At 41.3% G+C, this 27,086-nt stretch overlaps 1 protein-coding gene across 1 annotated transcript; it reads right to left on the bottom strand.

The window, feature by feature from the left end:
• Window positions 1-15,596: 15,596 nt before the first annotated feature.
• Window positions 15,597-26,107, bottom strand: gins3 (GINS complex subunit 3). Its single transcript, XM_080028416.1, has 3 exons — window positions 25,852-26,107; window positions 24,704-24,937; window positions 15,597-16,534 (listed from the first exon to the last, which is right to left on the bottom strand). Exons 1-3 carry the CDS (start codon window positions 26,020-26,022, stop codon window positions 16,301-16,303), a joined length of 639 nt encoding a protein of 212 aa, XP_079884542.1. The 5' UTR covers window positions 26,023-26,107; the 3' UTR covers window positions 15,597-16,300.
• Between the last annotated feature and the right edge of the window lie 979 nt (window positions 26,108-27,086).

The raw sequence follows: 27,086 nt of genomic DNA, 5'->3' as shown, positions 1-27,086 counted from the left end.
TACAAATCTGATTGACCAGCCCGGACACCATACTTACGTAGCTCAGTTCATCCCACTTATGGACAGGGTGTACTGAGGGCTTATATGCAGATGGGTCGACTGCGGACTCACATGCAGCTGAGTCTACTGCAGCCTCAGCCTTGTCTTGCTCAGCCTCACATGCAGCCTCATCATTGGTAGCTGATTCATCAGTAATAAAAGCCGTTGCAGCTTCAAGCACGGGTTTCAAAGCATACGTTTCCATTGCCAGTGCTTCTGTTATTGATGTCAGACTTCCTAACACTCCCTTTATTTGGCTGACAGCAACAGTCACCTGGTCCCTCTTTTCCTTATGCTGTTGTGACTGACGAGTTAGCCACAGCCACATCTTCTTCATGAAACTGTCCATTTCGGTTTTAATTTTGGACAAAATGTTCATCTTTTGTCCATTGCCCTCAGGTTTCAGGTGCTGGTATACTACCTCACTCAGCTGTTTGGAAACACTTTCGTGCTGCCCACTGGAAATCCCTTTGGCCACTCTGGTGTAAAGGCACTGTTCATCTGTGCTGCCTCTTGTCTTTTTATCTTCCTCTGGTTGGATCAAGTCATCCACCAGGCATTCCACCCCGTAAATAAGCGACTTAATCGATGCATTGTCTACATTTTTCTGGGGTCTGTCAAATATAATCCTCAATTTTGCCACAGAGCTGAGGATTGTTTCCTTTGCATATTTGTGAAAAACAAGGGCTTTGACTCTACTTCCCACTCTTTCCCAGCAGGAAGTTTTGTAAGAGGTTGTCTCCGATAGGGACTTCCTCTTGGGTGAACCATCTGTCTCCATATCAAGTTCATCCAAAATAGATCTGACAATCTCAGAGGCTGCTGCCTCTGTATCCTTAGACCTGCTGGACACAAGCTGGTCAAATTCCTCTTCCAAGATGATTCCATTAATATCAATGGGACTGATACTGGTAGTTTGTTCCTCCAGAATATTCTTGACAGCTTCTGTCTTTGTAATAACAAAGCTTTCTTTAGAAGAACATTTCTTTGGTGCATCCTCTTCAAATTGAGTCACATGGGTTTGACATGACTCCTCAGCTGGGTCGTCTGCTGCCTCACATGGTGCTTCAAACACAGGTTTTGAACTATAATTTGCCATTGCCAGGGCTTCTGAAACTGATGTCAGACTTCCCATTACTCCCTTTATGTGGCTCACAGCAACGGTCACCTGGTCCCTCTCTTTCTCATGCTGTTGTGATTGACAGGTGAGCCACTGACACATCCTCTTCATGAAAGAGTCGACTTCACTTCTAATTTTTGCCAAAATGTTGACCCTTTGTCCATTGTCCTCAGGTTTCAGGTGGCTGTATACCACCTCGCTCAGCTGTTTTGCGACAATGTTGTGCTGCCCACTGGAAATCCCTTTGGCAATTCTGTCGTAAAGGCACTGTTCCTCTGTGCTGCCTTTTGGCGTTCTGTCGTCCTCTTGTTGGATCATGACCTCCACCAAGAGGTCCAACCTGCTAATCAGAGACTTAACTGATGTCTTGTCTACATCGTGTGGCACGCTGTCAAGGCTATTCCTCAATTTTGACACATAGCTGAAGATTGTTTCTTTTGCAAATGTGTGCAAAAAAAGGGCTTTGACTTTACCTCCCACTCTATTCCAGCAGGAAGGTTTGTAAGAAATTGTCTCTGATTTGGACTTCCTCTTTGGTGAGCCATCCATCTCCAAGTTAAATTCATCCAATACTACTCTGATAATCTCAGAGGCTGCTGCCTCTGTATCCTCAGAGGTGCTGGACACAAGCATGTCATATACCTCCTCTGAAATGTCTTGATTATAATTCAGGCGACTGCTTTTAGACGATTGTTCAACCAGGATATTCTTGACAGCTTCTGTGGCTGTCATATCGACGCTTCCAACCGAAGGAACTCTTTGTGATGCATGCTCTTCAAAAGGAGCTACAGGGGTTTGACGTGACTCCTCAGATGCAACCAGCTCCTTTGCTGATCCTGCCACTGATGTTTTAGGTCCATCAGCTTCCATTTTTGAGCTCTGTTGGCCTGTTGGCCTCACTTGAGATAGAATGGCCATTGCCTTGGATCTCATCTTTGCTGCACACTTTCTCAGTATATTAATGACAGGTGTTACCATTTCGTTAAGTATGTGGGTGGAAGGCATGGATTCCAGCACTCCACTCTCCTCAATGCTGCCTGTGCTGCTTCCACTAAGTTTTGAGAGCTCACAGTTAACTCTCTTCGTTACCTCTCTCCTCACGATTTTGTTAAGATCATGTGCGCTAATGCAAAATAGATCTGGTTCGACGCCCGTCACCTCCGCAAAAGTTAGTGGAAGAGTGTCATTCAGACACACAAGGACTTGCCTTTCGGAAATAACAATGCTCCTGAGTGATGCACTGGATTCAGAAGAGCTTCTGGACAATTTTCTATGACCCACCTGTGGTAGGCTTTGTTTCACAGCGTCATAAATGTATCTCGATACAATGCGAATTATACCCACACACATGTCTGTTAAGATACTTTCTGTTGTCCTGTCAACTGGCCCGATCTGCAGGGTGAACCACTGCACTGCTGTCAGTTTGCCCACAAACTGTTGGATGTGCGGGCGGAGAATCTCTGTTGTGGCCCATGGAAGGGCCAATTCCGTCTTCTCTTCTCTCGTGTTATCCATTGAGATCGCTGTTTCTAGTCGCGGTGTACCTTTCCTTGAAATGATGTGAAATGTGCTCTGAAAAATCAAAGTAGAAACCAACCTTTGGATTTGGGTCCTATTTATAAGCTTGCATACTGCGTTTTATGACATCACTTGTTACATCATTGGAACCTTCAGTTGCCTTTGATCTTTGAATGACGTCATGCCATTCTAATGACTTTAAAGGAAAAATTACAAGAGTTTAAAAATAAACATTCAAACCTAGCAACTGTAACTATGCACAGGACTGGCATTGGAATCTTCACTCGCCTCTGTTCTTTGAATGACATCATGCCTACCTAGGGGGCAAAACCCCTTTTTTTGGAAAAACAGACATGGAGCGTTGTAAAAGGTTGTTCACCAGAAATGATATCCAGGACCTTCCAGGATCCCAACCTGGGTGGACAACCTGGTCAACTAGCTGCTGGAAAGCTACAGGGGGCCGACATAGAGCAAATCAGAACCACTGTTTAAGTGAATGGGGATGGGCTAATAGGGAATTTTTTTAAACTTATAGATATCATTATGACACTTTGCAAGTTGATCACTGACATTAAAACAACAACTTTTTGTATTACAGTATTTTCCAAAAAGTTTGAATAAATATGAAAAATCATCAATATCTTACTAATGATGTGTAAATTTGCATATCTGCAAAGCCCCAACATCTAGATGTTGGACAAAAGCAGAGTCAATTTGTTTTAAAATTTTTAAAACAAAACAAGTGTCCAACTGCCTGAAGCTTTTCCTAATCACAGTTCAAATTTGATCAATAACCCATGGAAAATTTATTTTTTACACTGTTTTTTCCAAGGGAATGTCTAGCCGTTTCCTAAAATACCAGCTGAAGACTCCAAAAGGACACTTTTGGTCCAAAGCACATGAAATATAACTGTGTAAAAAAATTATTTTCTATGGGTTATTGATCAAATTTGAACTGTGATTAGGAAATGCTTCAGGCAGTTGGACACTTGTTTTGTTTTCAAAATTTAAAAACAAATTGACTTTGTTTTCTTCCAACATCTAGATTTTGGGGCTTTGCAGATATGCAAATGTAGGCATCATTAGTAAGATATGGATGATTTTTCATATTTATTTAAACATTTTGGAAAATACTGTAATCAAAAAATTCCCCATTAGCCCATCCCCATTCACCCCCATTCACTTTAACAGTGGTTCTGATTTGCTATGTCGGCCCGCTGTAGCTTTCCAGCAGCTTGTTGACAAGGTTGTCCACCCAGGTTGTGATCGTGGAAGGTCCTAGATGTCATTTTTGGTGAACAACCTTTTACAACGCTCTATGTCCATAAAATCACTTTGCCCCCTGGGTAGCCATTAAAATGACTTCATAGGAAATAAAAAGAGTTCAAATGTATAGTTCAGTGTTTGGAAGTGGGGTTGTATGTGGTACTTAGGTATAGTTAATATGTTTTTATCAGGCATTGTTCGGCCATTGTATTACTACGCCTACTCACGCCGGTGCAGACTAGCCTATCACTCCTTCAATCAGCTTTTTTACTCAGAACTGCCGCTGCTTATTCAAGAGACACAAAAAAAAACATAAGGGATTTTAAAAGTGACGACGACATGCCATTCACTGCGGTACTAAGAGGATACCTAAATGAACCAGAGTATATAGAAGAAGTCGAACAGTCTTCCTAGAAACTGTAACTATGCACAGGACTGGTTATAAACAAATTAACACATGAAAAAAATAATGAATACATAAATAAATATTTTACCAGGATACACCTATGTTTTTGGTTACTGATTGCTTTGGCTGTAGTTAAATATGATTGATTTTTGAATGTGGAACTATATAAAAAGGGAAAGAATTATAATAGAATCTGCATTTTCTGCTATTAGAATCCACCACAGGACCGCTAATTAACTCAGTTCCATCAGTTTAGAGAAGGCAGTATGATAACAAAATTATTGTTTATTAAGAAGTGGGCTGTATAGGAACTTTTAAAGAAGTGTAAGGCTTCCAAATTTCTTACACAATCTTAAATGAGCATTTTGAGTAAATGTTAACTTTATTTGTCTCATAAATGGCGTAATGAAATTCATATGACAGACAGACAGACATGAACAACATTATGCATTTGCTGTGCTCAATAATTACCATTATCAACATTGCCATAATACTCACAAGCATTAGAAATAGATTCAGAAACTTCAGCGGGCAGGCGTACGAACAGTTTCACAATAACAGAAGACCAGAGACTAAACAGAGCAAAGTCTATGACGTACCCTTTGATATTTAAACATGGAGAAGTCAAAAATTTACATTATGTTAAGTAAGATATTTTGAGGCCTTTTTGCAGGAGGGATACTTATTATTGATGTATTGGTAGAAAACAGAAGGCTTTTTCAGCATCTCTAGATTGATTGGTTTATGATATATCAAATTGGTAAATATTAGGGCTGTCAAGCGATTAAAAAAATTAATCAAATTAATTACAGGCACTGTGATTAATTAATCTAAATTAATCGCATATTTATTTGACACTTGTATGCCTGTTTATAAACAGCTGTATAGCCAACAGTTTGTTTCGCTCGCTCTCTCTCTCTCTCTCTCTCTCACTCTCTCTCTCTCTCTCTCTAGTAACTTCTGTCTCCTCCCCTCAGCCAGGTTATAGCCAAAAATATTGACAGACACACACACACACACACACACACACACAAAAGAGGAAAAAAGGCAGGCTGCATGCTAGGAAGAGTCACGTCCGTTTATGCGTTTAGCTAGCAAACAAAAGTGAGACGGAAGATACTGAGAGTGTTGAACCTACATTGTTAATTAGGCACCCACTAAATCAATAATGCACAGACACTGCGGAGAATAACATAAGATAACTTCCTACCTTCATGCTTATTTGCCCGAAGCTTCCCAGAAAACGTCCATAGAGCCCTCTCTATGCTTCTTTGCACGGGACTACAGGTGCAGCTGCGCTATCGTCTCACCCCTTTTGCACCGGGTCAAAGGGCACTATAAAAGTGCGATTAATCCGCGTTAATTTTTTTAATCGCGTTAATTTTTCTGTGATTAATTAATCGAAATTAACGCGTTAATTTGACAGCCCTAGTAAATATGTTATATTATTAACCCCATTCTACCAAAATATTTTTGTTTAATAAAGTCAAAAATGACGACTGTAGATTCACATACACCAGTCAATTCATAGCCAGACTGTACTTATATTTCCACACCTATTAAAGTGGATGTAACAGGATCGATACAACTGGCAGCGGTAACTTTGATGCATGTTGACGTCCGTTGCCGTTGGAATGTCCTATGTGTGATCCACCTTAAGCAGAGTGTGAACACAAAATGACATGTTAGGGTCCCTGGCTGGTCTCTCAAGGCAGGGTTATTATATTGGAGCTTTCTGGTTGAATCATAGATAGTAAATAATATGGATGTAGCATCCGGGCTGACCTCAGTTATTCACACGGCATCCAATAATCCTGGTTTGTGCGCGTCGCCATTTTGTGAGATTTTTACTCCGCCTCATGTCGGGGGGAGGGAGATAGCTGACGTATACCTCCGAGGCAAAGTGAGGGACAATGGGCGGAGAGCTGTCACTCAAGAGATCGCGCAAATACATTTTAACCTCCGATAAAATAAAAACTAGCGTGGTCCAAAAAAATTTAGATGTTTTGTCTATTTTGCTTCCATTAGATCTCTTCATCATACTAAATGGTTGCCTCAGATGGGCATTTTCAGACCCGCTCCACTCATGCTCATGTTATATGTTTCATATGCCCGATCTTAGCTTCGAAAAACAGCTTTTAGGTTTACATTCTGGTAAATGTTTACAGTCTGAGCCACTACATTAGGCATTCAAATCAAATAGAAGTTATTTGTGTCATGACGTGATCCTTCACCATGTTATCTCTCAGTACCTCTGTCTCAGTGTGTTTTATTGTTTATTTATACCCAGGTTATGATGGAGTTATATTTTAATCAGCAGAACTTCAGTCTATACATAAGCCAACATGCAGTTTTGAAGCAGAAAATAAAGGTTCTTAAACAGAAATATTGATGTTTAATTTTTTTTATTTAATTTTTTTAAATCTTTATCTATTTTTTATTTTAATGTGGGAGGAAACCGAAGACCTCGGAGAAAACCCACGCTAACACAGTGAACTGGTGTGCACTCCTCACAGCAAGGGGTTAAGGCCCAGATTTGAACCCCTTACCTTATTGCTCCAAAGCCATAGCGTTGAACACTGAGGCACCTGTGTAGCCCTGTAAGAGACCAGGAGTACTGTATCATATCCAGGTTAAACTCTGAGTGTACAAGCCAACCTGAGGCTGGTAGGACAGAGAATAAGCTAGACATGATATGGGACTTCAGGCCACAATAGACCTTTTCAAAGCGTAGATGTTGACTGCTGTGAAAAGGGTCGGTCCCACAAATCTACCCACTCACCACGACCGCTGATTAATTTTAAACTGGCAGTAAATCTTTTTGTGTTTTTTTTCTTCCTTTTCTGCTATTCAAGTCTTTTGGAATATATCCTTTTTTTATTTTAATGTGGGAGGAAACCGAAGACCTCGGAGAAAACCCACGCCAACACAGTGAATTGGTGTAAACTCCTCACAGAAAAGGGGTTAAGGCCCAGATTTGAACCCTCATCTTATTTCTGTGAGGCCACAGCATTGAACACTGAGGCACCTGTGCAGCCCTGTGCAGCCCTGTAGTCCTGTGTGTCATATCCAGGTTAAACTCTGAGCGTACAAGCCAGACTGAGGCTGGTAGCACAGAGAATAAGACATGATTCGGGACTCCAGGCCCCAAAAGACCTTTTTATAGCAGAGATTTGGAATGCTGTTAAAAAGGACCCTACCCTCCCAACCTGACCACTGATGATTACAAATTGTGGTCACTTCTGAAGCAGGCATAAAACGGTTTGGCCATGGTGTTAAAAACAGATTTTATGAACCTGTTAATGGCGCTCGTCTTTTTCGGTGTCACCATGTGCAGTTTGAGAGTCTCAATGATGTATTGATAGACTAAGGGATCTTGTGACTTGAGATTCATTCTTAGCACCCCTGCGCTGCCCATCTTCTTGCACAGGTCCTTGTGCACCGCCCTGATTGTCCTCTTAATATGGCGACCATTTGGTTTGACAGCAATGTCAGAACCGGCGATTTCTGCACGAAGTGCTTCTTTCAATCTATTGATTGTATTTCTAGTGGTATTACCGGATAGATTAATGGGCTGATCTCTACAAATCTGATTGACCAGCCCGGACACCATACTTACGTAGCTCAGTTCATCCCACTTATGGACAGGGTGTACTGAGGGCTTATATGCAGATGGGTCGACTGCGGACTCACATGCAGCTGAGTCTACTGCAGCCTCAGCCTTGTCTTGCTCAGCCTCACATGCAGCCTCATCATTGGTAGCTGATTCATCAGTAATAAAAGCCGTTGCAGCTTCAAGCACGGGTTTCAAAGCATACGTTTCCATTGCCAGTGCTTCTGTTATTGATGTCAGACTTCCTAACACTCCCTTTATTTGGCTGACAGCTACAGTCACCTGGTCCCTCTTTTCCTTATGCTGTTGTGACTGACGAGTTAGCCACAGCCACATCTTCTTCATGAAACTGTCCATTTCGGTTTTAATTTTGCCCAACATTTTCATCTTTTGTCCATTGTCCTCAGGTTTCAGGTGCTGGTATACTACCTCACTCAGCTGTTTGGAAACACTTTCGTGCTGCCCACTGGAAATCCCTTTGGCCACTCTGGTGTAAAGGCACTGTTCATCTGTGCTGCCTCTTGTCTTTTTATCTTCCTCTGGTTGGATCAAGTCATCCACCAGGCATTCCACCCCGTAAATAAGCGACTTAATCGATGCATTGTCTACATTTTTCTGGGGTCTGTCAAATATAATCCTCAATTTTGCCACAGAGCTGAGGATTGTTTCCTTTGCATATTTGTGAAAAACAAGGGCTTTGACTCTACTTCCCACTCTTTCCCAGCAGGAAGTTTTGTAAGAGGTTGTCTCCGATAGGGACTTCCTCTTGGGTGAACCATCTGTCTCCATATCAAGTTCATCCAAAATAGATCTGACAATCTCAGAGGCTGCTGCCTCTGTATCCTTAGAGGTGCTGGACACAAGCTGGTCAAATTCCTCTTCCAAGATGATTCCATTAATATCAATGGGACTGATACTGGTAGTTTGTTCCTCCAGAATATTCTTGACAGCTTCTGTCTTTGTAATAACAAAGCTTTCTTTAGAAGAACATTTCTTTGGTGCATCCTCTTCAAATTGAGTCACATGGGTTTGACATGACTCCTCAGCTGGGTCGTCTGCTGCCTCACATGGTGCTTCAAACACAGGTTTTGAACTATAATTTGCCATTGCCAGGGCTTCTGAAACTGATGTCAGACTTCCCATTACTCCCTTTATGTGGCTCACAGCAACGGTCACCTGGTCCCTCTCTTTCTCATGCTGTTGTGACTGACAGGTGAGCCACTGACACATCCTCTTCATGAAAGAGTCGACTTCACTTCTAATTTTTGCCAAAATGTTGACCCTTTGTCCATTGTCCTCAGGTTTCAGGTGGCTGTATACCACCTCGCTCAGCTGTTTTGCGACAATGTTGTGCTGCCCACTGGAAATCCCTTTGGCAATTCTGTCGTAAAGGCATTGTTCCTCTGTGCTGCCTTTTGGCGTTCTGTCGTCCTCTTGTTGGATCAAGACCTCCACCAAGAGGTCCAACCTGCTAATCAGAGACTTAACTGATGTCTTGTCTACATCGTGTGGCACGCTGTCAAGGCTATTCCTCAATTTTGACACATAGCTGAAGATTGTTTCTTTTGCAAATGTGTGCAAAAAAAGGGCTTTGACTTTACCTCCCACCCTATTCCAGCAGGAAGGTTTGTAAGAAATTGTCTCTGATTTGGACTTCCTCTTTGGTGAGCCATCCGTCTCCAAGTTAAGTTCATCCAATACTACTCTGATAATCTCAGAGGCTGCTGCCTCTGTATCCTCAGAGGTGCTGGACACAAGCATGTCATATACCTCCTCTGAAATGTCTTGATTATAATTCAGGCGACTGCTTTTAGACGATTGTTCAACCAGGATATTCTTGACAGCTTCTGTGGCTGTCATATCGACGCTTCCAACCGAAGGAACTCTTTGTGATGCATGCTCTTCAAAAGGAGCTTCAGGGGTTTGACGTGACTCCTCAGATGCAACCAGCTCCTTTGCTGATCCTGCCACTGATGTTTTAGGTCCATCAGCTTCCATTTTTGAGCTCTGTTGGCCTGTTGGCCTCAGTTGAGATAGAATGGCCATTGCCTTGGATCTCATCTTTGCTGCACACTTTCTCAGTATATTAATGACAGGTGTTACCATTTCGTTAAGTATGTGGGTGGAAGGCATGGATTCCATTACTCCACTCTCCTCAATGCTGCCTGTGCTGCTTCCACTAAGTTTTGAGAGCTCACAGTTAACTCTCTTCGTTACCTCTCTCCTCACGATTTTGTTAAGATCATGTGCGCTAATGCAAAATAGATCTGGTTCGACGCCCGTCACCTCCGCAAAAGTTAGTGGAAGAGTGTCATTCAGACACACAAGGACTTGCCTTTCGGAAATAACAATGCTCCTGAGTGATGCACTGGATTCAGAAGAGCTTCTGGACAATGTTCTATGACCCACCTGTGGTAGGCTTTGTTTCACAGCGTCATAAATGTATCTCGATACAATGCGAATTATACCCACACACATGTCTGTTAAGATACTTTCTGTTGTCCTGTCAACTGGCCCGATCTGCAGGGTGAACCACTGCACTGCTGTCAGTTTGCCCACAAACTGTTGGATGTGCGGGCGGAGAATCTCTGTTGTGGCCCATGGAAGGGCCAATTCCGTCTTCTCTTCTCTCGTGTTATCCATTGAGATCGCTGTTTCTAGTCGCGGTGTACCTTTCCTTGAAATGATGTGAAATGTGCTCTGAAAAATCAAAGTAGAAACCAACCTTTGGATTTGGGTCCTATTTATAAGCTTGCATACTGCGTTTTATGACATCACTTGTTACATCATTGGAACCTTCAGTTGCCTTTGATCTTTGAATGACGTCATGCCATTCTAATGACTTTAAAGGAAAAATTACAAGAGTTTAAAAATAAACATTCAAACCTAGCAACTGTAACTATGCACAGGACTGGCATTGGAATCTTCACTCGCCTCTGTTCTTTGAATGACATCATGCCTACCTAGGGGGCAAAACCCCTTTTTTTGGAAAAACAGACATGGAGCGTTGTAAAAGGTTGTTCACCAGAAATTATATCCAGGACCTTCCAGGATCCCAACCTGGGTGGACAACCTGGTCAACTAGCTGCTGGAAAGCTACAGGGGGCCGACATAGAGCAAATCAGAACCACTGTTTAAGTGAATGGGGATGGGCTAATAGGGAATTTTTTTAAACGTATAGATATCATTATGACACTTTGCAAGTTGATCACTGACATTAAAACAACAACTTTTTGTATTACAGTATTTTCCAAAAAGTTTGAATAAATATGAAAAATCATCAATATCTTACTAATGATGTGTAAATTTGCATATCTGCAAAGCCCCAAAATCTAGATGTTGGACAAAAGCAGAGTCAATTTGTTTTAAAATTTTTAAAACAAAACAAGTGTCCAACTGCCTGAAGCTTTTCCTAATCACAGTTCAAATTTGATCAATAACCCATGGAAAATTTATTTTTTACACTGTTTTTTCCAAGGGAATGTCTAGCCGTTTCCTAAAATACCAGCTGAAGACTCCAAAAGGACACTTTTGGTCCAAAGCACATGAAATATAACTGTGTAAAAAAATTATTTTCTATGGGTTATTGATCAAATTTGAACTGTGATTAGGAAAGGCTTCAGGCAGTTGGACACTTGTTTTGTTTTCAAAATTTAAAAACAAATTGACTTTGTTTTCTTCCAACATCTAGATTTTGGGGCTTTGCAGATATGCAAATGTAGGCATCATTAGTAAGATATGGATGATTTTTCATATTTATTTAAACATTTTGGAAAATACTGTAATACAAAAAGTTTTTGTATTAATGTCAGTAATCAACTGGCAAAGTTTCATAATGATATCTATAAGTTCAAAAAATTCCCCATTAGCCCATCCCCATTCACTTAAACAGTGGTTCTGATTTGCTCTATGTCGGCCCGCTGTAGCTTTCCAGCAGCTTGTTGACAAGGTTGTCCACCCAGGTTGTGATCGTGGAAGGTCCTAGATGTCATTTTTGGTGAACAACCTTTTACAACGCTCTATGTCCATAAAATCACTTTGCCCCCTGGGTAGCCATTAAAATGACTTCATAGGAAATAAAAAGAGTTCAAATGTATAGTTCAGTGTTTGGAAGTGGGGTTGTATGTGGTACTTAGGTATAGTTAATATGTTTTTATCAGGCATTGTTCGGCCATTGTATTACTACGCCTACTCACGCCGGTGCAGACTAGCCTATCACTCCTTCAATCAGCTTTTTTACTCAGAACTGCCGCTGCTTATTCAAGAGACACAAAAAAAAACATAAGGGATTTTAAAAGTGACGACGACATGCCATTCACTGCGGTACTAAGAGGATACCTAAATGAACCAGAGTATATAGAAGAAGTCGAACAGTCTTCCTAGAAACTGTAACTATGCACAGGACTGGTTATAAACAAATTAACACCTGAAACAAATAATGAATACATAAATAAATATTTTACCAGGATACACCTATGTTTTTGGTTATTGATTGCTTTGGCTGTAGTTAAATATGATTGATTTTTGAATGTGCCAAGGGACAGAATTATAATAGAATCTGCATTTTCCGCTATTAGAATCCACCACAGGACCGCTAATTAACTCAGTTCCATCAGTTTAGAGAAGGCAGTATGATAACAAAATTATTGTTTATTAAGAAGTGGGCTGTATAGGAACTTTTAAAGAAGTGTAAGGCTTCCAAATTTCTTACACAATGTTAAATGAGCATTTTGAGTAAATGTTAACTTTATTTGTCTCATAAATGGCGTAATGAAATTCATATGACAGACAGACAGACATGAACAACATTATGCATTTGCTGTGCTCAATAATTACCATTATCAACATTGCCATAATACTCACAAGCATTAGAAATAGATTCAGAAACTTCAGCGGGCAGGCGTACGAACAGTTTCACAATAACAGATAAAATGCAAGAGGCCTTTTTGCAGGAGGGATACTTATTATTGATTTATTGGTAGAAAACAGAAGGCTTTTTCAGCATCTCTAGATTGATTGGTGTGTGATATATTATTAACCCCATTCTACCAAAGTATTTTTGTTTAATAAAGCCAAAAATGACGAACTGTAGATTCACTTACACCAGTCAATTCATAGCCAGACTGTACTCATATTTCCACACTTATTAAAGTGGATGTAACAGGATCGATACAACTGGCAGCGGTAACTTTGATGCATGTTGACGTCTATTGCCTCTTACAGGCGAAGATGTCTTTGGTGTTATTGGAATGTCCTATGTGTGATCCACCTTAAGCAGAGTGTGAACACAAAATGACATGTTATAAGGGTCCCTGGCTGGTCTCTCAAGGCAGGGTTATTATATTAGAGCTTTCTGGTTGAATGCAGTAATCTTAAACAGCATGTCCTACTAGGGGCAATGTACCAAACTGTTATTTGGTGTCACCGTCATGTCCCCAAACCCATTCTATTTAATCCAGTCGGGAAAGGTTGGATACTCAATGAATGAGCACATCACTGCAGCCTGTACTTTTCAAAATAAGAGCGTGCACCAATAGCAGAAAATGATGTCACCTAGCTCTACTGCAATGATAAGGACTGCAGTCAAATTACATAGTGCTGCTGCTTGTCTGTGAGATTGCACTGCACTTAAAAGTATTGCTCCTTTATTGATATGGACTGTCCCAATGCCTGTGATTGATTCACCCCATAAAGAAGAGATTTTGGCCACTAATTAATTTCTCAGCAGGAAAACCAGTGGAATACAGGTATACCCTTATCCCCTCATATACCCTTATATATAAGTGAATCTGTGCAAATATAATGTAAATCCAACCAGTAGTCAGGACAAGACACAAATGATCACTGATAACAGAAATATATGAATTATTATTAGAGAGACAATAGATATTTGTCAACAGTTGATTCTGCCCTAGTGTTTATACCAAGGTATTTATTTCAAACCTATTCATTGAGTCTTACTAACTTACCCTTACAAACTGCTATTTATGCAGGTACCTGATCTAAAGCGGGAACAATCCTTATTCAGGTTAATAAAGAAAAAAATGCTTTGTAAAGGTAAGTTAGTACAGGGTATCTGCAGGTTTCAGCATGTCAAATTTAAGACTTTTTAAGACCTTTTTAATACCACCTTGAATGAAATTTAAGACCTAAGACACAATACATATAGGCGATAGTTGGGGGGTCCAGCTGTATTACAACCCAAGCATAGCTTGTGTGTCACTCAATGAGACTCATTCAAGTTTACTTTGTCTGTTTATTGAACATAAAGTGATACTCATTTATATCAGAAGCTAGGAAGAAAGTAGCCTCTCTCAGGGTATCTGCACATTTGAAGACCTCTAATGAACACCAATACCTTGGCAACATAAATCAACAAACTACACTACAGTATATGCTCTGTAGTTTTATTAAGTTTGAATATCAAATATTCAATGCACTTTAGCTAACAACTGCTGTCTAATTACAGAAAATAAAAAATGTTCAGCAGTCTGAATGAAGACAATGTCCCCCCGCATTTACCATCAAATAAATATAAGATCACTGTAAAGGCAACGTGAAAACCCATCATTACCACCTTTTCAACCTATTATAGAGCTGTATCAATTGATTGACATTTTCTGATTAATCGAGTCACAAGAACAGTTTAATCAATAAAGAAAATGTGTTAGCTGCAGAATGCAGTATTAGAATGAAATACAAAAATCTGGTAATTTATGGGGAAGAATGTCCTTCAAATTTTAATTAGCCTACTTATTCAATAAACAACAAACTTAGTCCATTAACTTTATTTTTCAGAACTTATGGCAGAAACTATTTAAAAATTGGTTCCACAGGTGAATGTTTTTGCACTTTCAAAATCGGGAAATAGGCTACTGTAAAGTAGGCATAGCATAGGCTACTATATACAGGTTTGCGGTAATTTGCGATTTTTTTTATTTTCTTCATATTTTACAGGCAGCCAGGTTAATAAACTGCGGGTATTAGGGTTGTACCGAATGGTGATGGAAATGTAGGCTACTGTCTAAGATTGACGGGACGATCGGCAATAGTTCTTAACTAGCCGTCAGAGAGCGAGGGCAGAGTGGAGAGAAAGAAAGCGACAGACAGAGAGAGAGAGAAGCAGAGACTCGCGTCTCACTCTGTGAGCTCACGGCAACGCGACCCGAATGACCGTCTGATGAGCAGCTATTAATTAATAAATATAGATACATAAACATTTGTACTAAACAGAATAAATCTGTTTGTTTCTGTGTGAGTTGCGTTTGGGTCAGTAGCCTACCTACATCGCCAGCGGGCGGGTGGTTGCACACCTACGGAGTAGCGGCAGTGTGTGGTCACGGGGTGAATAAAGCCAGCCATATTTGTCGTCCACCCTCCACCTCTCACTGAATTTATAATAGCAGGGCATGCATTTCGCTGGGTCGTTCTCCCCTTTCTTGCTTTCACGCGACCGACTTCAAATTCGGTGGCAGGGGACACACATTCTTCTTCTACGCTACGTTTATATGCGGATCACAGCCACACACGGCAGTAGGCTACTGCCTCTAGCGTAGTGTCTGACTTTTATATGAGCAGTTAGTTTAAAGTAGCCTCTCTACATCTCCTTCTCGGAAAGTCGCGGAAGAAAAAAAATATATAACATTGAATAGTCCTGCCCCGACAAATTTAAGACCTTTGAGTAATGGATTTAAGACCAGCATATCACATTTTTAATGAATATAAGACTTTTTAAGACTTCCGCGGACACCCTGTAGTAAGACTTAATAAATGGGTTTGTAATGCTTTCATTAACAATTATAAGAAACTCATAAGACTTGTATTAATGTTATTAAGCAATTATAATCTCACAATCAACATGTGTATTATGTTATTATTAACACTGGTATAAAATCAGAACACAAAGCGCCTTATTACCTATTAACTAATGCTTATTAGAAGGACCTTAAAATAAAGCGTTACCCAGATGGGTAATGACTAGATTTATAAAACTGTAACCAGACAAATGTTAGAAATCTTTACTTTATATATATAATAAAAACATAAACATTCATTCATCACCAATCACAATTCCAAGAACTGAATGAATTCATAGATGGACTAAATGTTCATCAGAAATCTATCTATCCAGTACTCGGTTTCTGCACCATCAATGGAAAGAAATATGGTAAAATAAATAGGAAAAAAAAAACACATTTGTGGCATTGGAACAGGGCCTTCGTCAGATGCAGTTGGATTTGTCTATGGACGTGAACGTGACAGTACGTATGTGAGAGTGTGTTGCTGACTCTGGGTAGTGAGCAGTTGACTGTAGCAATGTGTAATGTATGTATGGAGCTCAGGGCTGCTCATGCATGTTCATCTTCCTCTTGCGGTAGTTGAGCACCAGACTGGAGGCGGTGAGCTGTGCGGTGCGGCCCTTCTCCCAGCTCTGGAAGCCGTTGAGGCCGCTCTGCCCCGACCTGAACAGGGTCTTCTCCAGACAGTCCAGACGATCCACCAGCGCCGACGTGTCCTCGTTGTAGGCGTTCTGGGACGAGTCCATGGTGCGCCGGAAACGATTGATGAACGTCTGCAATTCAAATAAATTCCCTTCAAACCATAGAACTACATTTAGACCTTGATGTTATCTTAAAATATGTCAGACTCTAACCTGCAACTGTTTTTTTTTAAAGGAATAGTTGATATCTTAATGCTCATGCTTTATGTCCCACAAGCCCGGTCTGAGCTGGGAAAGACAGCTTTTAGCTTCAGTGCCCCCGACTCCTGGAACAACTTACAGCAACAAATTAAACTAAATACCTTCATATCCTTTAATCAATTTAAACAAACTATCTTAAATCTGCCAAACTCTACCTGTAACTTTTTTAATTAGGCTATATTGTACTTTCACCCATTTAATTTCATTTTAATTGCTGCCACTCTTCACCACTATTCTGTCCTAGCAGTTGTGTCTACAATGGCCATAGACAGATAGCGAACGGCAAAGAATCAGGCTAGTTTATCTTCTTAAGATTTATTGAAGTCCAATTCTTTCATCGTAAAACTATGGAATACAGACAAAAGTATAATTACTAATGAGCCAAATATCCACATCTTATACACACGTTAGCCTGCGCACATGCAGTTAGAGCTAGCTTAATTTACACAAAGAAATAATAAGCTAGGCTGACATAAAATTATAACTTGACAACAATTAAATTGTTGCCTACATATTCACACAACTGTTAATGACGATATCTACCTACAATAACCAAAGGAAAACTTACGGACGTATTCCTCCGAGGATCCGATATTCAGAACAGCCGTACAGTACTTCTCCGTTTTGAAACATGTGGAAACTAAACTCCATCCACTTATACAGTAACGTCATCCAAAAACATTATCTCTGTTTCGCCACTAGGCGTCAGCCTAACAAAGCAGTCTCAATACAATTGAATACACATTGACATTTCTTGAACAGAACACTCCCCGTCTGGCGTAATAACTATTATGCCACTATATTATTATTCTCCCATTAATTACCAACCTTGGGAAGAAGTACAACTAACTCATTAATAGGTCTTAAGTACTCTTTTACAGTCCCTTGTTTGGCAGTCTTCACCATGACCTTACGAACTCTGTTGTCACTGCTTGGCATGGTCTTCGTGATGAGCCCAACCGGCCATTCATTGCGCTTCACCTGACAGTCTTTAAGTAGGACGACGTCACCTTCCTGAAGATTAGGTCTGGCCTCAGTCCACTTCCTCCTAGGCTGCAGCGTGGTCAAGTACTCCTGCCTCCATCTTTTCCAGAAGCAGTCTGCTAGGCTCTGGACCTGACGCCACTGGCTTTTGTGTAGGTGGTCGATCTTAAAGTCTCCTGGTGGAGCAGGTGCAACACTGGCTTTTTGAGTCAACAGCATTGCAGGTGAGAGAACTTGAGGCATTTCTGCGTCTGTTGAGACAGGGGTCAAAGGTCGAGAGTTCATGATGGCCACGATTTCAGCCATTAGTGTAGTCAGAACTTCATGTGTGAGTCTTGTGGCACTTTCTTTCAACAGGAGGCTGTCAAGGATACGGCGTGCGATCCCAACCATCCTTTCCCATGCTCCTCCCATGTGCGATGAGTGTGGTGCATCAAATGACCAGGTGCAGCCTCGATCTTGCATGAAGTTTTTTGTCTCTGCAACGAGCAGCGTAGCTACGTGATGATTTGGTGGTATGATTAAAGGATGCTTTTCTTGGTCAGAGAGGCCACCTTTGCGCACCCGCCCACCAACTCTCAGCAGTCCTTCGTTGTTGATAAAGGGGTCTACTTGTTTGAGTGAGCTATGTTGTGACACTTTCCCATCTTGTGTTAGGCTCTTGAACTCGTCTTCGTACACATGTTGTTGCACAGCTTTAATAACTGTAGATTTTGCTTGTGTGTGCTCAGATGTGCAAGGTTTTGTGCAGTAATGCCACTTTCTACAGGTCTCCGTACGTGAGGATTGAGAGAATGACTTTGCGACATGGGTAAGTAGTACAACAACAGCTTTCACACTGGGTTTCCAGCTTGAAAAACGCTGGAATCTGTCTAAGCCCAGAGTGTGGTTTGCAGTTGAGGTTGCCAGTGTAGTCACCTGAGTTCGGATTTCAAGGTCCAGGTCCGGGTTTACAAGCTGAAAACACTGTGTGTCAGTGTCTTCTGGAGCATCTGGCTGTGTGAGGAACTTGGGACCGGTGAACCAGTTGGTGTGGTGCAGTTGAGCTGGCGGCATAATCCTGGTGGCGTGATCAGCTGGGTTCAGGTTAGTCCGGACGTGATGCCACTGGCTCGGTGCGGTTGATTTCCTTATGTGCGTTACTCTGTTGTTGTCTTCAGCGAGATACACTTCTTTTTCCGTTAAATCCAAAAAGAGTTTATCCTCAATTGACAGGGCTGTTTTTTCATCGTCTGCCGTCCTGAAGAAAACACCGTCTCCAATACAGCTTGTGTCAGCGCTGAAGCCTTTTGAGGGTAAGTACTGGAGAGATTGAGAACTTGCCTGCTCTTTGACATGGATGCTTTTGGGGCCTGGTGTGAAGTATGAGGCTCTGCCGTTTGGGAGTATATTTGTTTTGTAGACATTAACATCAGTAGGCTGGTGAGCTCCATCCAGGCAGATCTCTCCTACAATGACCCAGCCCAAGTCTAAGCGTTGTGCGTATGGTGTGTTGTTGGGGCCATTATGCTGCTCACGTACCTTGTGCACACTTAAGACGTCTCTCCCCAGGAGTAGGAGGATCTGGGCGCTGGGATCAGGAGGAGGGATCTTGTCAGCCACTGGAGCGAGGTGAGGAAAGAGCTGTGTTATCTCTGGTGTCGGGATTTCCTCTTTGTCATCAGGCATTGAGTTACATTCTATGAGGGTAGGGAGCTTCACAATGGTTTCTCCATTGAGTGACTCTACAGTGAAGTTACTTGCTTTTCTCCCCGCCGTCTCAACTGTGCCAGAGCATGTCCTCAGAGTGTAGGGAGAGGGGTTACTTTCAATGCCGAACAGATCAAAGAACTGTGACTTAGCCAATGATCTGTTACTCTGTTCATCCAGCACGGCATAGACACGTCTCATCTTTTCACGCTGGTTTGAGGGGTAGACTTTCACCAGACAGATTTTAGAGCATGATCTGGGCTGACGAGAGTTATTACATACCTCGGTGCATTTTGAGGTGACATTAAAGGGCATGTCATTCTTCTCCACTCTGTTTTGTTCTGGTTCACATTTGGTGGTCTCTTCAGCTGACCAGGGGGCAGGACCAGGATGGAGTGCGGAGATATGTTTATCGCTGTCACATTCTCTGCATTTGACAGACAATTTGCAGTCCTTTGCAAGGTGTCTAGTAGAAGCACAGCATCGATAACAGATGGAGTTCTCCTTCAGAAATGCTTTCCTGTCGTCTAGGTGCTTGTTCCTAAAGGTGCGGCACTTAAACAGGGGGTGGGGCTTGTTATGGATGGGGCAATGTTTATCTGGCTCATCAGTTTTCCTTTCAGACTGGTTGTTCAGGAAGCTTGGAGCTGTGGCTGACACCTCAGTCTTCTTTACAAAGACAGACGGCGTGTTGCTGAATTTAGCTGCTCTGTCTGGCTTCTGGCTGTTTGAATAGGTGGATGATGAGAATGCAAAACTTGGGTCGTTTCTGGTTTTTGCTTGGTTGCAAATGAACTGTACAAAAAAGCTGAAAGGTGGAAAAGCTACCTTGTGGTCTTCTTTGTATCTGGAGCCTTGTGTCACCCATCTTTCCTGCAGGTTGAAGGGGAGTTTTTCAACTATAGGGTTAACACCACGTGCTGTGTCGAGATATGCAAGCCCAGGCGTTAGTCCACTCCACATTGCAGACTCCAATTCAAGTAGCAGGTCGCCGAGCTCTCTTAACTGACGAGGTTCTTTGTTGGTGAGGCGTGGAAAATCTTCCAGCCTTTTCAGCAGAGCATGTTCGATAACCTCAGGGCAACCGTAGCATTCCTCTAGTCGCTGCCATATTATTTTGACTGCGTTTGCAGGGCTGGTTACATGCACTGACCTCATTCGTTTAGCCTGGGTGGATGACTCTGGGCCGAGCCATTTGACGAGAAGGTCGAGTTCCTCTCGGTGCGTCAGGTTGAGGTCATGTGTGATGTTCTGGAATGAGGTTTTCCATGCCCAATAATTTTCGGGATGGTCGTCAAATTGGGTCAACCCAGAACTCACCATCTCTCTCCTTATCAAATAGGTGGCGAAATCAGGTGTCTGAGGTGGCATGTTGGTGTAGCCTTCTGATGAGACACGAGAAGGAGGGACTGCAGCTGGTTGCCTCTGTGTCGCACTGTTCTGCTGGCGCTCAAAGCCCATACCAGCATGCTGTGGGTAGCCGACGTGGTGATGGGGAGTTTGAGGAGACTGGCGTAGAGGGGGATTTGAATCCATAGGTGCCTGCTGTGGGTAGCTGGCGTGGTGATGGGGTGTCTGAGGAGACTGGCGTAGAGGGGGATTTGAATCTAGAGGTGCATGCTGTGGGGAGCTGACATGGTGATGGGGTGTCTGAGGAGACTGGTGGAGAGGGGGATTTGGCTCTGTAGTAGCATGCTGTTGGGAGCTGACGTGGTGATGGGGTGTCTGAGGAGACTGGTGTAGAGGGGGATTTGAATCTATAGGTGCATGCTGTGGGTCAGGAAGTGGTTGCTGAGCGTTTTGTACCGGAGTGTGGTTCTGCACATACTCCCTGGTGCGTCGAGCTCTCTCTTCATCCCCTACATCGCTGTGCCTATCATCCAAGTCTGCTGCAGCTTCATAGACCTCTGCCTCTCTGGATGCTGCTGCTGCCTCCCTCTCTAACTGCAATACCTTGAGCCCTGTTTCCACATCTGCTTTATTGCGCTCTGCTTCTGCAAGTGTTCTCTGCCGCTGTTCCTCAATGCGCGCTTTCTCCCTCAACATGGCTGCCTCCCTCTCTGCATATGCGCTCTTTACTTTTAGTGCTTCTGCTTTGGCCCTCGCTTTAGTTGCAGCGCTGCTAGCCGTTGATGAAACAGTCTTGCTTGACGAAGAGCTAACAGATGACCTAGTTTCTAATGTTAGGTCTGCTTTATTTTCTTTTTTCTGAGAAGCCATGTTGTCGCTGTGACTCTGACACTGATGTGATGAAACGATGTTCTTTGATCTTCACCCGCTGTGTTTAGTCCTTTTACTATTCTGTCCTAGCAGTTGTGTCTACAATGGCCATAGACAGATAGCGAACGGCAAAGAATCAGGCTAGTTTATCTTCTTAAGATTTATTGAAGTCCAATTCTTTCATCGTAAAACTATGGAATACAGACAAAAGTATAATTACTAATGAGCCAAATATCCACATCTTATACACACGTTAGCCTGCGCACATGCAGTTAGAGCTAGCTTAATTTACACAAAGAAATAATAAGCTAGGCTGACATAAAATTATAACTTGACAACAATTAAATTGTTGCCTACATATTCACACAACTGTTAATGACGATATCTACCTACAATAACCAAAGGAAAACTTACGGACGTATTCCTCCGAGGATCCGATATTCAGAACAGCCGTACAGTACTTCTCCGTTTTGAAACATGTGGAAACTAAACTCCATCCACTTATACAGTAACGTCATCCAAAAACATTATCTCTGTTTCGCCACTAGGCGTCAGCCTAACAAAGCAGTCTCAATACAATTGAATACACATTGACATTTCTTGAACAGAACAACCACTATGTAAATGTTTCAATTGTTTTTTTGTTTTTTTCTTCTCTTCACCTGTTGTTGTGTATTTGATGTATTTGCATTGAATATTGTGTATGCATTGTTGTTTTTCCTTGGAATTTGTTTGAACTCGACACCATTGAAAATGAGGGTCACCCCTCAATTGGTCTCTCGAGGATAAATAAAAGTTAAATGAAAATGAAAATGAAATGAAATATAGTGATTTGCCCTCACACACCGGCTCAATATAAGGTGGCAGAAAACATCCCTCTAACTGTGTGTGCATTTGTGATGAAGTTAGAGGGCACATTTCTCCTTTATTAATACTGGAGAGATCATTGAGGAGTGACCACCATTTTCCAATGATGTCGAGTCAAACAGAAATGCAAAGCATAAACAACAACATAAACACAATGCACAACACAAATACATCAAATACACAACAAGCTGATGAGGAGCCAAAACCATTGAAAGATTTAGACAGCTATGTAGAATGGCTGCAATGTAGAATGGCTGCAATGTAAATGACGTGGCTGTAAGTACAACATAGATATTTCAATATAACCTACAATAAAGCCTATTTAAAAACAGTTGCAGGTAGATTTTGGCAGATTTAAGATAACATGTAAAAATGTATTTGAATTTGTTGCTGTAATTTGTTCCAGGAGTCCGGGGCACTGAAGTAAACAGATTACAGCGCACACAGGGTGTAGTGCCTGATTTGAACAGTTAAAAGGGTATTTTAGGCATGCTGGCAGCGTTTTTATTTTCATTTAGAGTGACCTAGATTGCAAATGAGCACACACACACACACACCACACAACTTTGATGTAAAATTCTTAAACCTCAGATATGTTAAATTGCATGTGACTTGCCTTTAGGTACAAATCATCATGAAAAAGTGATCTTTTTATATTGAAATTTCAAGTTGTGTGTGTCCAGAACTGGCCTTTGCCATTTTGTAGTTCAAATGTTCAACAAGTAAACACAGCTGGTACATAGTCTATAAACCTGCCATCAGATGGAATAATGAATTAATTCCACCTTGATATTTTTGTTTTCTTAGCCCTTGCCACATAGTGATGCTCTTTGGAAACGTTTTGTAGAGTCTTGCTAAACATTCAGTTATGCCCTTCACTTGTATAACTGTTGAGGAACACACCAAGTTTATATATTGCTTTGGTTGAGTTAAAACATCACATACACAACAGTCCAGCCAATGTGGTTGAAAACAAACAGGATGGCAATGCTGGCAGTTAAAGTATGTGTAAACCTGGTGCAGTGTACGGCTATGGAGAAATCTTCCAGAGTGTAACAACCCAGTTTCCCTTTGTCTGTCAGACAATGAGATTAGAGTCAATCTGCCTGGTAACAGCTGCACCAGGCGGCCATGTTTCCTGATCTGATTGCACCCTCTAGTTGTAGCGTGTTGAATAACACTGGCTGGCTGCATTGTTTTGAATCTGCATTGTGTCAGTTTATCCGTATTAAATTTGAGGCAAAACATCAGGGCTATTGTACCGCATATTTATTGTTAATTAATATAAAAAATATATTATTTATCTCATGAAAACAAAAGTCAACACTCCAACTGTGTGCATCCATTATTGTGAAATTCTCACATGCTCACAAGCAAGTTTAAACTAAAATTCTGAAATATTATTTGAATTTCCAGTCTTAAACAAACCAGTGTTTAAAAAAATATTTATTTGACATTTTGGGACAGGCTCTTATTGACTTCCTGACAGAGTTAGAAGATCATACCGCTTCCATATCTGTACTTTAAATATCTGTCCTTACAGCCAGCGGATAGCTTAGCACCAAGCCTTGAAACAGGGGAAGGCAATTGGCCAAGCCGGCCCAATCCTCATAACAAAATGAATAATGCTTAATGCAACACATCGCTAGTTGCCACTGATGTTCAAAAAATGTAGGAAAAGGAAAAAACAACTGAGTTTGTCTGCATGAGCAGGTGTCAGTCATTTCAGTGAACATCCACGTGTTATTAACAAGGTGGTGGTTTCACATCTTTTCAGTCCGAGAAGCACCACATTACAATTACCCGCAAAAGCATTCACTGTGTACAGCTATGCAAACAAAGCTTCATTTGGGAAGAAGAAATGCAATGCTTTAATGACGAGTCTTAGCCCACTTAAAAAATGCCACCATCTTAAGTGACTAGCTTTGTCTTCTACTCTTCTCCTGCATTTTGTCATAGTCACACACTGTTATCAGGAGTCCATTAAAAGTGGTTGGCAGAGACATGCTTTGTCCTTGATGAAGTAAATAAATCACGGTAAAATGATGTGTAATCTGTGAGATAGAGGACCCCAGTCTGACATAAATTTGTATTTGTTCTTGATGGTCGCCTCGAGTAGCCCTGGGTACCGTTATAAATTGTTTAATGCCAACACACCAACAATGCAGCTTGACATTCCCTTTTGTCTGTGTGTCTGTCTGTGTGTGTGTGTGTCTCTGTCTGTGTGTGTCTCTGTCTGTCTGTGTATGTGTCTGTGTGTCTGTGTCTGTGTGTCTGTACCTGCAGCAGCGTCTGTGCGATCTCGGGGTTCTCGGGGCTTTCAAAGTGCAGCATCTGTGAGCCCAGGCCGTAGTAGTAGGGCCCCATCTTGTGCAGGTCCACCACGTTGGAGTCAGCGTTGAACACAGTCCTCCAGCCCTCTCTGTAAATCTTAGGCAGCTCCACGGACAGCACCCTCCTCTTCCTCTCATACAGACCTTTAGACAGCCACAGGGGAAGCTCCATCTTTGTGCCCTGACAGAAAAAGGAAAATCAATGGGTGTGTTTGTGTGCGTAATATGCAACGTTCTTATCGTACATTAGTTTAAAATGTGGAGTCAGTGATCCTGGAGAGCGCTTTTTGGCTAAATCCCCTTTTGTCAAAAATCAGCGACTATCTCTACACGATCCGCTGCCTGTACGTACTGTATGTGCGCACTGACAATCAATAGGCCGTGTATTACAACTGGATTATTTTAGTCAGCACAAACACAGTAAAGGCTCGAAGTGTATCGTGATGACAACAAGCTTTCTCTAGAATTGCTGACGCCACCTTTACATTTTAACGTTAGGGTTCCAGGGCTAGTATTCAGTAGACAATGAAGTGTGTATCTTATGGCGTTAAATCCAACTGAAGTGCACTTTGATAAAATGTTGTAGCTTCTCTGTATCTTTAGATGTCGGATATCAATTTGGCAAACCAGTAACTGCCCAACAAGATTTCGTCATGATAAAACATTTTTTTTTTAAATTAACTGACTATTTATGTTGATTATTTGTATGCATAGTTTTTTCATGTGCTTGAATATTCATGCTGCTGTCCCTTGTCATAACTTAGACCTCGAAGTTACAAACTTGCAAACACATTTCCTCCGTTATAGTGATAATAAGTTGAAGTTTTGGTATGCCGAACTTAACAGTGGGTCTTATTTTTTATTCGAGCAGCTTTATTTCGTTGTTTAAACACATAGGTGCCAATGCCGATACAACACCGTATGAATAAACTGCGAAATATTGAATGAGGTTTGGTGCAACTTTCTTTGCACACCAATAATACCGTGGCTGTGTTAACTTCTGAAAGACACGCTTATCTCCAAATGCATTATTAACAACACTATAACTTAACTATCATGGCTTTTCATACATTTTCTTTCAGTAACTTCACCAACCTCCGGTATGTCCTGCGTGTCACTCGACTTCTCCAGGAATCCAAGCCGGGGGAAAGCACACTCTGTCCGGATGGGAAGTCTCTCTTGAGAGAGCAAAATATCGTCAAGAGAAAGGAAATTCTCTTCCATCCCTACCCCAGGCTGTATTGGCATATATGACTGTGTATCCATGTTGTGCCCTGAATGAGGCCAAAATAAGCTGTATACTAAATAAGTTCAGTGAAAGACGGAGCAGAGAAATGTCTCCTTCGCTGTGTTTACAACTCTTCCTACTTGGTGTTTTGGCGCCAGGACCTGTCAACCAATCAGAGCGTTGCTGCTCTCTTGACCAGACTAAAGCAATCGATTCGATTAAATCCTACTATCTATATTAGACCAAACTCAGAAAAAAATATTTATGATATCTGCGATGTCACGTTTATGTCTCCTTTACATTTTAAGTTAGGATTTCATTTATTGTTGTCAAGTTTTCTTGAAGTGGGATTGAATTTGAACTGAAGACATTATGTTGCAATTTCGTAAAATTAATATATTTACTATGAAGCAAACAGTGAAATGAAATTCAAAATTAAATTAGCCTCTTTTAAAAAAAAAAAATCAAAATCAGGTGCAGTTACGAATTTAGCCATTAGAGGTCAGAATATTAACATTGCAATTTTAAAATTCCCTTGGACATTGGTAAGCAGTTATAAAGCTACTAGGCCTAGACCAACAACTACTGACTTTAAACCATAGATAGTTATAAATAAATATATATTTAAACATGCACTGGAAAGACAACCTTGAAATTACCTTTCATTCAAATGGAGAACGAAGGGAAACAAATGACATAGGCTACTAGAACTGCATGCTTGTCTTTTGCTCTACCCCACTCTTTACCTGCCATAATAATAATTTATTACATTTATCAGTTGATAAATGAAAAATTACAGCTCGTCACAGCCTGCCTTGTATTTTCCCACATTTGTCAACGCATCATCACATTTCAAACCTTGCCAACAGGAAGAACAGATCAGTCATCTTTCGTCATTTGACATTTTTAATATTATACATTATCATATATGTCATTATAATTACTCATCCCACAGATTGCAAATCAAAAGTCATCAGACATGTTAGTCGTTGGCCCCCCGAGAAAATCAGGTGGCCATTCACATCCTCGGAAAGTAAAATACGTCCTGAAAATGAACGGAGTCGAATGAAATAAAACCATAGTAAAAGAAGGTATTGTATCC

This window comes from Ammodytes marinus (genome assembly GCF_949987685.1).
Source record: "Ammodytes marinus genome assembly, chromosome: 5".
Taxonomy (NCBI): domain Eukaryota; kingdom Metazoa; phylum Chordata; class Actinopteri; order Uranoscopiformes; family Ammodytidae; genus Ammodytes; species Ammodytes marinus.
Note: the sequence above shows the minus strand (reverse complement) of the source record. Positions and strands in the feature narration are given on the sequence as shown.